The sequence below is a fragment of the Meles meles genome, chromosome 2 (assembly GCF_922984935.1).
Source record: "Meles meles chromosome 2, mMelMel3.1 paternal haplotype, whole genome shotgun sequence".
Lineage (NCBI taxonomy): Eukaryota > Metazoa > Chordata > Mammalia > Carnivora > Mustelidae > Meles > Meles meles.
In genome coordinates, this window is record NC_060067.1 from 415,377 (window position 1) to 428,341 (window position 12,965).

The window sequence follows — 12,965 nt, forward strand, 5'->3', positions numbered from 1 at the left end:
AGTTCTTCAAAGTTCTCACCACAAGAAAAAAAATTTTGTGTGAATAAAAAATGGGTATGTTTCTTTGAAATTAAGAATATCTATCAAAGTCACCAGTAAGAAAGTGAGACACGCTTTCCTCAGCTGCCCTTAAGGTGCTCGGTCCTTTCAAGGAAGCTAAGGCCGTGATGGGGTGAGGCCCTGCCATCCGGTGACCAGCTCCGCATCCGCAGTGACCGCACAGCACTCGCCTGCATCTGCCTGGCCCTCACCCTGCAGGATGCTGAGGTCACAGAGGCCAAGATCAATGCCCTCATTAGAACAGCAGGTAGGAATGTTGAACCTCTCTTGCTGGCCTTGTCCGCAAAGGCCCTGGCCAGTGTCAACATAGGAGCCTCAGCTGCCAACGGAGTGGCCGGGAGAGCCGCCCCAGCACCCGGTGCCGTGCCAGCAGGAGTCCTGCTCCTTCCCCCACCGCTGCTCCAGCTGAGAAGAAAGTGGAAGCAAAGAAAGAAGAATCAGAGGAGTCTGACGGTGGCATGGGCTCTGGTCTATCAAGCCTCTTCTACAACCTGTTCAATTGAAAGCTTAGAAAAAAAAAGTGAAACATGCACGCCATAGATAGAAAAGATACTTGAAATGCATGTATTCGGCAAAAAGATAAAAAATAAATAAATAAGCACTTCACTAGCGATGACATCCAAATGCCCAGTGAGCATATTAAAAGATTCCCAACCGCCTCAACACTGATTAAGTTAATGCAGACTCTAAGCATAAGTAGGTACTCTTCTACTTGCACTAGAATGAATAATATCAGAAACACTAACAAATTTGAGTATGGGTGAGAATGTAGGGGAACTAATTTCACCCATACTCAATGGGAGTGGAAAGTGGTCTACACTCCGGAAAACCAGTGGCAGTTATCTACTAAAACTAAACGTGTATGCTATAACCCAAATATTCCACTCCTGGGTATATATCCAAGAAAAACGAATGTTTATGTCCACAAAAAGATAAATAGAAAAATTTTCATAGTAGCTTTATTCAAAATAGCTCTAAACTACAAAAAATTGTAATGCTCATCAATAAAAAAGTGAAGCCCACTAATAAAATGGCATTCTACAAATCTATAAAGAATGCTTCAAGCATGAATGTATCTCACAGATATGTTAAGTGAAAAAGGACAGACACAAAAGGGTATAAACTGAATGGTTCCGTTTATGTGCATTTCAAGAACAGGCAAACCCAATTCACGATGACGGAAGTAGAACAGTGGTTATATCTGAGGGCAATGACTGGGAAGGGGCACGAGGGACCCTCTAGGCATGCTGGAAATATTCCCCAGCTTGCTCTGGATAGTTGTTACATATCGACGTATGTGAGAAAATGTATTAGGCTCTACTCTTAAGAGTAATGCACTCAGTGCAATGTAATTTAAAATATATAGGTATATATAAACCCAGAAATAGCTTATGTTTTAATAGAAAGTAAAAACAAAATTAAAAAAGAGAGAGAAGAAAAATGAAGAGGTAATATTTTAATTTAGAAGAGAGTAAAACCAAAAGGGGTTAGATTAGCTAGAGAAGGCTCCATGGATAAAACATCTTTTTACTAAGCACTCAACAGAAAAAACAGAGAAGTGATTGATATGGAAAACATGACAAATACCAAATATATTTTCCTTAAAAAATATTATGGAGGTGGGTTCCTGGGTGGTTCAGTTGGTTAAGTATCCAGCTCTTGGTTTCAGCTCAGGTCTTGATCTCATGGTCATGAGTTCAAGCCCCGTGTTGGGCTTCACGCTGGACACGGAGCCTACTTTAAAAAGATAAAAATTACAGAGGAAAACAAATTTAACTAAGGTGCTTGCATCTCCCCTATCCATTTACCATCATCAACAAACGTCTACTGAGCATCCAGTTACATCTATGAACTAAAGTCCATTGTGCTGATTCCTGATTTCTTGGCACTTAAATCTGAAGGTAAGTAATATACACCTACATGAAAATGTATCACAGTCACTATTTAGAATCAAAACAAGTAGAACAGATATGTATTAGTACAGCTTTCACTGATGGTAATGACAAATTAGATGACTGGACCATCTCTACCTCAAAACAAAAATAAAAACATAAAAAGCTGAAAGAAATGCAAAAAGAAAAATAGCATAAAATCCTAACAAGAAAGAAAAAAACAGGAGAAGATAAGAGTACGAAGAGCATCTGCCTGAAAGCCTTTGCTGACTGTGAGCCAACGGCTGAGAGGCAGAGAGGCACTTCCCGTGGGCTCTAACTTGGGGCATTCTGCCACTCCACTAGAAACACTGAGAGGAAAGTTGTAATTTTTGGCCAACTACAGAAGCTAAAAGAAAAGAAATCTGAGATCCACGCCTGCCAAAGGAGGAAACATTACCACTTTGGAAATAAGATTACAATTTCTATTCTAAGGATCATCTAGGTAAACCATAAAATTCTGAAGCCTTGAGCCTAGACTGCTATCACCCTTGGGTGACTGGCAGAAGGAATGAAAATCCTCCATGAAAGGTTACATCCTAAAGCCTCCAAATGTTTTGAAAAGTATATTTTTAAATAACTTGCCCAACAAAGATTACAAGGCATATAACTCTCTGAGCTACAATCAACAAAAGCAACAGAGAGCAGCAACAAGCAGGGCCTCCAGATACCGGCAACTACCAGAAAGACTGTAGTGCAATTACGCTTATCATGTTTACAGAGATAAACTCAGGCTTCAAGGTTTCAGCAAGAAACTGAGAATCCTGAAAAGTGTCATCTGAAGAAAGGACCACCAGGGCACCTGGCTGGCTTGTCAGGAGAGCATGCGACTCTCCATCTCAGGGTCATGAGTTCAAGCTCCACGTCAGGCGTGCAGCATACTTAAAAAAGAAAGTTTAAAAACCACATTTAAAAAAGAAAGAAAGAAAAGAAAAAAGAACCACCAAAAACTATAGAACTAGGAGCACCTGGGTGGCTCAGTGGGTTAAAGCCTCTGCCTTCGGCTCAGGTCATGATCCCGGGGTCCTGGGATCGAGCCCCGCATCTGGCTCTCTGCTCAGCGGGGAGCCTGCTTCCTCCTCTCTCTGCCTGCTTCTCTGCCTACTTGTGATCTCTGTTTGTCAAATAAATAAATAAAATCTTTAAAAAAAAAAACTACAGAACTAAAAAACACTATATCCAAGCTCACTCAATGAAGTTCTTTTTTTATTTTATTTTATTTTATTTATTTGACAGAGAGAAATCACAACTAGGCAGAGAGGCAGGCAGAGAGAGAGGAGGAAGCAGGCTCCCTACGGAGCAGAGAGCCCAATGCGGGGCTCGATCCCAGAACGCCGGGATCATGACCTGAGCCGAAGGCAGAGGCAGCCACCCAGGTGCCCCAATGAAGTTCTTAACAGTAGATTAAACACATCTGAAAAACAGGTAAACTAGGAAGCAGGACAGAAAATTCTATCCGGAATAAAGCAGTCCAAAGCTAAGTACAGAAGACAGGGTTAGAGACATGGAGGTCACAGTAAGAGGCCTAATGGGGGCTTCACTGGAATCCTAGAGAAGGGAACGGAATGGGACACAGGCTACATTTGTAAATAGACAGCTGAAACATCCCAGACCATGAGACAGTCAAATACATCTGTTCAAAAAATGCAGCAAAGCACCATTAGAATGATGCAGTAGAGTATTTGCAAACAAAAATAAGACAAAATGAAAAATCACAGTTCTTTCTCCTTCTGTATGTATGCCCCTGCAGTGTGACTCTGTAACCCTTTGATCTGGCCTTGTTTTGATTAAAAGAATTTGGTAGAAGGGAAGTGCTGCTGTGAACTGAGACCTCAAGAGGTCCTGTGTGTGTCCTTTTCTCTTGGACCCTGCTGTGGCCACACGAACGAGACCAGGCTAACCTGCTGGATAATGAAACACACAGTCCAGTCACCGCCACCTGCCCCACCAATACAGCACAGCAGCGGTGCCTGCCCGACCCGCAGCAGGCACAGGTGGGAGGTATGTGTGGGACGCAGACCACGCAGGACAGAGAACCACCCAGCTGGGCCCAGCCCACCAACAAATTATAAGCAAAGTAAATGCTTGTTGTTTTAATCCACTAAGTTTTCGAGTGGTTTATCTCACAGCAAAACCCAAATGACAGAGAGATTTAACAAATCCACAAAGACACATCACAAAGAAGTTTCAGAAAATTAAATACTATAATACTTAGGAGAAATAATAAATTATTTATTAATTTTAATTAATTATAAACCAATTATAATTAATTAATTATAAACCAAAACCACAATGAGATACCACTTCACATGGGTCAGAATGACTAAATTAACCACTGAGGAAACAATACACGTCAGCGAGGATGCAGAGAAAGGGGAACCCTCCTACACTGTTGGTGGGAATGCGAGCCCATTCAGCCACTCTAGAAAACAGCATGGAGGTTGCTCAAAAAGTTAAAAATAAAGCTGCCCTGTGACCCAGCAATCGCACTACTGGGTATTTACCCAAAGATACAAAAACAGTGAGTTGAAGGAATATGTGCACCCCAATGTTTATAGCAGCAATGTCCACCATAGCCAAACTATGGAAAGAGCCCAGAGGGCATTGACAGATGAATGGATAAAGATGTGGCACACACACACACACACACACACACACACACACACACACAGGAATATTACTAAGTTGTCAAGAAGAATGAAATCTTGCCATTTATAACCACACAGACAGAACTAGAGTGTACTTAGTAAGTGAAGTAAATTGGGCAGAGAAAGACAAATAACATATGATTTCACTCATATGTGGAATTTCGGAAACAAAACAGATGAACACAGGGGAAGGGAAGGAAAATAAGGTAAAAACAGAGGGGGCAAACGGTAAGAGACTCTTAGCTGTAAGAAACAAACTGAGGGTGGGAGGATGAGTTAACTGGGTGACGGGGAGTAAGGAGGGCACTTGGAGGAATGAGCACTGGGTGTTCCATGCAACTGATGAATGACTGAATTCTACCCCTGAAACTAATAACACATTATATGTTAACTAAATTGAATTTGAATACGGAAAAATTTTTTAAAAGAAAATGATAATATGCGAGAATCTCAGTAAGATTAACAACTGATGTCTCAGCAAATTTTAATTAAAATTTAAAATGCCAAAAAAAAAAGAAATAATTCCCTAAATGAGGCTGATCTTTAAGTATTCTAAATACTTCAACGTAGTGTTAAGTGGAAAAGAGTGGAGGAAGATAAGTATTTTAAGCCCCCCGCAAAAAAAAAAATCACTATCTGAAATGCAGTCTAGTTTGGGGAAGATAATTTAAGGTCAAAAGGTAGGTGTGTTTAGAGTCAAGGGCTATGAGCCAAGCATACAGGTTGAATTACGGCCTTGCCACAAGCTATGTGACCTCAAGCAAGGTATTTCACCTCCGTACTTCAGTTTCCTCATATGCAATGTAAATACTCCTCAAGGATTAAAAAATGTAAATAACGATATGCTTGGCACATGGTAAACACCAGACGTTAGGGAACTTCCCTCTTGAGATGGGAACCACTAAAAGTGCTGTGTGTGGGAATAACAAAGAACCAGAGAATCTGTGTTATAAGGAGCCCTTGAGAGTCCGTAGTGTGTATAGTGTGTATCTGGTGTGTAAGTGTCTTCTGTTTTTTGACAGTTCTATTTCATTCTATTATTAAAGAGTTCTAATCAAAAGTCTATCTCTGTAAGGCAAAGGAGTCTATTTTCTTTTCTACAAAACAGCCTTTCTTTTTTAAGATTTCTTTGACAGAGAAAGAGAGCACCAGCAGAGGGAGCAGGAGAGAGAGAAGCAGCCTCCCCAGTGAGCAAACGGCCTGATGCAGTACTCGATCCCAGGACCCTGAGATCACGACCTGAGCACAAGGCAGATACTTAACTGACTGAGCACCCAGGCGCCCCGCAAAACAGCCTAATAGTCAAAGAGAGCTAAAAGGTCTCCCATTACCCTCTCTTCTCTATGCTAACAGCTTCTTGTAAAATGAACTCTTCGGACTCCAAAGGCCTGCTATCCTCTTCTCGGTACCTTCTCTATCAAGAAGTAGGAATACACACACACACACACACACAAAAGTCCTATTTTTATAGAATTTTCCTTTCTACCTTTCCTTTCCTTTATTTTATGGAATTTCCTTTCTAACGGAACTCGGCCACTTCTCCCAGAAAGAGTCAGGCTCCATTTTTCCTCCCCTTGAGTCCGGGCTGGTCTGGTGATTTACTTGGACCTGGTTTAGAGAGCCGAGAGGGTGAGAGTTCCGTGGCTAGCCTCCGTGTGGCGGCCTCCACTCTCACCCTTCTGGAACACTCTACGGCCCTGCAGGACCACTGAGTGGGAGGCCGTGTGGAGCGACAGACTCGGCCAGCCGCCGCCTGACGCTCACGTGAGTCCGTTCCCGCCTCGCCAGCCCCAGCTGAGCTGCCCGCGGACTCCGCACCCGCACAAGGAGCCCCGGCTCAGGCCAGCACGACCGTCCAGTCCCCCAAAGAACCCTGAAAAGCAGCAGTTGTTTCGCACCGCTACGTTTCTGGTTTGGGACACGGGAATACGCGCGGGAGGGACCTCTAACAGGCACCTTCGTCTGCCTGCGGCTCGCGGCTGAGGATTCGACGAACACCTGAAAACCTGGCTCTCTTCTGGCAAGGAAGGTACTTCACGTTCTTCAGGAAAACAAAGCCCAAGCAAAGCATGGGGATGTGTGACCAAAGCTACTCGCTGCACGGAGACACACCCACCCGATTCACACCCACGGAGTAAGTCACCGGACGGCCTTACTAACCGCTTTAAGACAACACAGGAGCAGAGACAACCCTGCGGCCCTGAGCCCCGGTCCCGCTCCACGCGACAAGTGCGGCGGGACTGTACACGCGCCCGACCTCAGGCAAGAGTACGTCGTTACCCCATCTTCCTGGGAAGGAAACTCAGACACAGGCGCTAGCCCCAAGGGACACAGCTAGATGTCCCCTGCGAGAGCCGCCGACGCCTGCCACCCGAGGAAAGGCCGCGGTTTGCACAGAACGCGGCCGCGGTGGCCACGGCCAGGCGAGGGCAGGTGCATCCCCGCACGCTCGCGGCCGTCAGGCCGGACGCGCGAGTTCGCGGCCACGCACGGCGCCGCATGACGCACCAGGAGAGCCGGACCATCGCCGACCCACCTGCCCACTCCCTCGGGCAGCGCGACTGGGACCCCTGCGTGACAGGCACATGTCACTGTTTTAACGCGGAACGGTCTCAGCCTTCCACACAAACTCCGCGGGATCCTGCACAACTCGGGCTCCTGCCGCCGCCACTAGCCCAGGCGCCGGACTCCCGTCGCGAGGGCGTTCCGCGGAGGCGCCCTCCTCAGAGTCGGCGGCGGAGAGCAGCCCACACGCCCGGGCTCGCAGAAGACGGCCGGGCGGCTCTGGCCGCACACGGGAGCGGCCAGGCCTCCTCCGCCCCGTGCGCTCGAAAAGCCACGGCCCGGGAGGCTCCACATCGAGGTCCCAGAACACGCATTTCCCCCAACTGAAAAAAAAAGGTCCGAGGAGAGAGCAGGTGCGGTGTGAGGGCCCGCAGCGATGCAGAGGCACCGGGGCCGGCAGAGAAGGCCGTGGGGCAGCCGCCCTCGGGCCGTGCTTCCAGAGTCCCAACAAGCAGGGCAGGGTGCTCCCCAACCCCGAACAAGCTGACGGCCGCCCCGCGTCGGCCGCCCCGGGGTTGCCGGCGTGAGGTCCCCGCCGGCTCTCTGCTCCCGTCTGGCCGTCTGCAGACGACCTCAGGCCCGCCCCCCTGGTCGTCAGGCCGCACCACCTCCCGAAGCAGCCGTCACCCCGCGAACCGGTCCACGGCTTCCCTCCCGACCGCCCAGGGCCCCGGGAGACACTCACTTGCCCGCCAGATCTTTGTGAGAGCCGCTCGAATTCATGAGCTGGGCCAAGTCCTGCCGCACGGCTGCCGCCATCTTTCTTCCAGCTCAGCAGAGGCTGCCGGGCCTCGCGCCGCCGCCGAGAAACGAGTACAGTCCTCCAGCCCGCAGCTAGAGGGAACCCGAGATGCCATAGAGTAGCGACTGTGTGGGCCAGAGCGCCGGGCGTGCGAGCCCGCGCAGGCCCGTCCGCAGAGCCGCGTGACGGAAGCTCCACGCGCGTCCGAGGCCCGCCCAGGAGCCTGCGCGGAGTCAGGCCCGCGCGCCCCGACTTGGGATTGGCGTGTTGCTTGTGCGACTCCAGGAAGCGCCGGGGACCGGAGTCCCCTCCCGTCGTCGCCCAGTTCCGCGTGTGGCTCGGGCGTGGACGGCGGCCGCCCGCCCTGTGAGGCAGCGCTGGAGCGGCGCGCGTTGCCGCGACGAGCTGTGCCCGCGTCCGGTTCCCCGAGGCGGCGCTTCTAGACGCGGTGCGGATGCGCGTGTTCCTGCGCTGCGGGTGTGGCGGGTTTGTCGCGACGGGCCTCCGCGGGCGTGGGCTGGGCGTGCTTGGCCGCGGACGGCGCCACTCCCTCACGGGTCCTCACGGGACGCCGCCTGCACGTACGTGCAAACTGTCGCCCCTCCTGGCGCTCGCGGACGACGACACCCCGTGTCGCCGTTCCCCTCGCGCTCGTTCGTTGAGGGGAGACCTCGCCGCGCTCTCCCGCTGGGGCGTGTTGCGGCAGGATGGCCGCGGGCGGCTCGGGCGTCCCGCCGGACGCTTCCAGTCGGTCGTCGGTCGCCGGTGCTGCGGGCACCAGCCTCCCAGCGACGCTGTCTTCTCGCCTGGCCCGCCGAGGCTGTCAGACTTGGAGTTGCCCTCCCGGCGTGCGGCGAAGGGGAGGTTCCCTCTGTGGGAAGGGAGCGGCCGGAAGACGAGCCCAAGGAAATGCCTTAAGAAAGTATTGTGGGGGCGCCGGGGGTCGGCGGCTGAGCCTCTGCCCGCGGCTCGGGTCGTGATCCCGGGGTCCTGGGATCGAGTCCCGCGTCGGGCTCTCTGCTCACCGCCTGCCATCCCCCCGCCTGCCTCTCTGCCGGCTGGTGATCGCTCTCTGCGTCAGATGAAAAAGGAGAAGAAGAAAGTAAAGTGGAGATTGCCTGCGTCAGTTCTGGTACCACTTCTGACACCAGGCCCTTGGCGAGAACCTAGTCACAGGACCGGGCTTAGCAGCCCCGAGGCTGGAAATTTGGTTTCCCGGCGGGCAGCCCTTTGTCTAAGGAAAAGAAGAGGATGGGTTGAAAGGGACAGTCCGAATCTACTCAGTCTGTCCCTCTGATCACCTCAGTATCTGTGTGAGTCCTTCTTACAGTAGAACACGCCTGCCCGTCCGGAAGAGAGATCGGGGCACCTGGGTGCCTTCGGCTCAGGTCATGATCCCAGGGTCCTGGGATCGAACCCCACGTCGGGCTCCCTGCCCCGTGGGAAGCCTGCTTCTCCCTCTCCCCCTGCTTGTATTCACTCTCTCACTGTGTTTCTCTGTCAAATAAATAAGTAAAAATCTTTAAAAAAAAAAAAAAAAGCGGTCAAGTCACTATTCAGTTTCTATGCCAACTCAAAAAGCAGGCTGTCTGCTGAGGCACAACCCTCTCCATCAGACTGGAACATGTCTATTCATGGCCCAGGGTTACATACACTGTAAACAAATTATCTGCCTCATGCCTACACCTGTAATACAAAACAGCGGTGGAACAGGAGCAGGATAAGCACTCTTAGAACTCGACAAAGGTGGAATGTGAAACACATAGCCGTTACTTCTCCAAAGCAATGGTGGAATCCAGGGGAAGAAACGAGAAATACCCCTACCCTTGTAGGGAGTCAGTTTTTTGGTTAGACCCTTGTTCTGCTCTTTGAGAGGATCTCAATTACCCCTTGTACTCTGGGCCCCTTTTGCCCTAGGAATACAAGTTACCTGGATGTTGAAGAGTATTCCCTCTTTGTAGGAAAGCTTTTGGACTTGGATCGAGAGCTTTCGTCGGCCAGGTTTTTCAGTGTTGTTGTTGTTTAATGTAATTTCATTGAATATTTAGTAAACTGCTTCCAGACTGTCAGGTTCGGGTAACCACACCCACAGTTATTTCTGGAAATAGTTGTTCAATGTGACCTATTTTCGGTGTACCACACTCACACCTTTCTTAACATCTTTTTAATGATGACAGTCTTGAGGTTATCTGAAACAACAGGCTTAAATGAGAAGGGAACTCGGTTAATTTGATTTTTGCTCCAGTTTATCTTTGTTTTCTGTTGCTTTTTTGCCCATTTGTGTTTGCCAAAAAGTCTTAATGGGCTATGAGAAATCTCTAAGGCAGATCTCTTCTGCTATTTAGGGGTACGTAAGCAGCTGGCTTTTTCAACTTAGTGAAGCCCAGGAATTACCAGATGTTCTATTTGCTTTTCACCCTGACTTTGAGCTTTATTTGTAATACCTTGCTGAAAGCAAAAGAAGCAACCAAACACACTGTCTCTTTCTATAAACCTCCACTACGGCTACAAGTTAGGTAGGGAAATTGTCTACCTTCCTGATTATTGTAATCAGCAATTTGACTAAACTTTTTAACATGACAAGACCTCCCTTTTCTAGACTGCTCAGGGGTAATCCTGCCCAACCACATATTTTTAGGTTTTACTTACAGAAGGGTGGAAAAACAAACAAGCATGGTACTGGAAACTTGTTCTCTCTTTTTAGTTGCTTAGCAGCAAGAAGCTAGCTAGGCTTGTTTGAATTAAGAAATCCTAATTCTGTTTTATAGGTAAGATCTTAGGTCCCAGCCCCTACTTACTGAGTCAAACTGTCATATTAGTAAAATCCATCTAGTAATTCTTGCACATTCAAGTTTGGGTAGCACTGCTCTCGCTTAGATGTCCACACCACTAGATGAGTTCTTCTCACTAAACTCTTGCCTATTAGCCATTTTTCTGGCCAGGAAATTCCCATTTTTATATAATCAGATGTAAAAGCTGGTCAGAGACCCCTCAGAATTTCCCTACAAATATGCAGAGGAAGTCATCCAGGTCCTTTTCCTGGTGCATTGTCCACTCTGTGTCCCATGTACCCAGCTCAAATATGCCTTGCTATAGAACTTAAAAAGGGCCTAGGTGATTGCATATATTCTGTTTTCTGAGCATCAATCCTTACCCTGCATTTATTCCACATGTTGCTAGTGTTGTGTAACAAAATTATTCTAGGGTCACTGTGTTTGTTTCCTAGCCTAGATCCAGAATCAGCCTTTGTTCCTTTAGTTCCTTTTAGGAATGATATTTACAGGTAACAATCTGAGTGCTAAGGATGTTCATTGCTACTGTCTTGGTCATTTTGGGACCTTTTCATAGGACAGAGCTAAAGAATACATATTTGAAGGATAAAATAAGTCGTGAGTTCATTCTGATACTTCAAATTCCAATGTAGGTGATCTTACGTAACTTTTTCTGTATTACATCTGCATCTCCTTACTTCCACATCCAGAATCCTGGTTCACAAGTATAGAGAAGAGTATGGGAGCAAAATATTCCAAAATTACTCATTCCACTCATCCTATGTTGTACACACAATTTAAATACTGCCATCCCCAATGTGATTGCTGAAGAATTCAACATTTTCCTACTACTACTCTCCCATTTCCTCTGTTCTCTACCTATATTGTGAGCACGTTCAGCTGTGACAAACTATACTTTCTTCCTCCTAATCCTTCTTTGGTCTTGTTCCATAGCAGTACATATTTAATGCTCACCATCGGCTCCTATAACTGAGATCTCTTAGTCATTTTAGTTGGCTAAAGCTAGTTCTTTAATAGATTTCTCAGGAAGAGCTCCTGGAAAACATAATTTTGAATGTTCTTGAGTGTTGGAAACATCTGTGCCTTTTATGTTTGGAAATCAGTTTTGTTAAGATATAATAATCCCTGACTCACTTTTCTTGAGAGCCTGAAGTGTGGTGCTCCATTTTCTTATGACCTAAAGCATTGCTGAAAAATACCTTGTGAGAGTTTAATTTCCTTTTCCTTATAGGTCACATCGTCTTTTTACCTAGATACCTCCCAATTTTTTTCCCTTTAACATCAAGAAATTTTACTAGACCACATGCTGGTGTTGGTCATTCTTAGGTATAGAGCATGCTCTTTCAATAGACAGTTTCCGTTTTTTCAGTAATATCTTTATCATTTTTGTTCTTGCTCTATTCCTTTGGTTTCTTTCCTCAGAAACTACTATTGTCTTTGTGTTAGATCTTCTTTATCTTAATATTAGTCACCTTCCCTCAAAATCTTTTTATTTTTTTTTCACATTTTTAATTTAACTTTCATTCCTTTTCTTTTAAGGCATTATCTGACACTTTTATTTACTCCTAGTCTCCTTCTAGTCGAGTCTTCTTTCCTAAAATGATGTTTTTATTTCTAATTCCTACCCGAGTTCTGCCACTCATGCTGGATGTTTCTATTTCTTACTATATTTCTCTGTCATGTCCTGTATCATTTTTTTTTCAATTTAACTAGTGTGAAAAGTGTATCAAGGCTGTACCATTTAACTAGTAATTACCTTTCCTTTTCTGACATTCAGTATCACTTTTTCTTTAAGAATATGTGAGGACAAGTTTCAGTCCTTTCCTTGCTTCTAGACACTTTTGTCCCCCATTGCCTCTGTATCATACCTTGATAAATGAGACTCACAGAATATTTTCATTTCCACATCCTTCAATTCGATCTGAGACCTGGAGGATATACTGACGTCTGCCCCCTCCATCCTTGGCTCACTGAGATATGTTGGTACTGTTCCATTTCAGTATTTGCTTTTCCTTTGCAGTATGTCTCTTCTATTTAGGAACCCTTCAGTTAACACTTGGGCTATAATTCCCAGTTTCGTTGTCATTATTCACATGCTATATAAATTCAGACTAAACTAATTCATCATAAATTCCCCTTCTCTTCATGTTCCCTGTGTTGACACGAGGTCTCTCTTCTGAGTGTCTCGTTATTTGGTAGTGCTCACTCTGAAGTGACGCCTCAGATG

The 12,965-nt window shown here is 46.9% G+C and overlaps 1 protein-coding gene across 3 annotated transcripts in view; it reads right to left on the reverse strand.

Annotated features, from left to right (window-relative positions):
* Nucleotides 1–12,965, reverse strand: part of COPS4 (COP9 signalosome subunit 4) — a 51,884-nt gene that overhangs the window by 26,746 nt on the left and 12,173 nt on the right. The window contains exon 1 of one of the 3 annotated variants that reach the window (XM_045996064.1): nucleotides 7,890–9,391. The exons of 1 other annotated variant lie outside the window; for it this stretch is intronic. In XM_045996064.1, coding sequence (XP_045852020.1) covers nucleotides 7,890–7,963 — 74 coding nt within the window. In that variant the 5' untranslated portion in view covers nucleotides 7,964–9,391. Of the gene's footprint in view, nucleotides 1–7,889; nucleotides 9,394–12,965 lie in introns of those variants that run through there. One more of the 3 variants, XM_045996082.1, reaches the window with a different exon arrangement.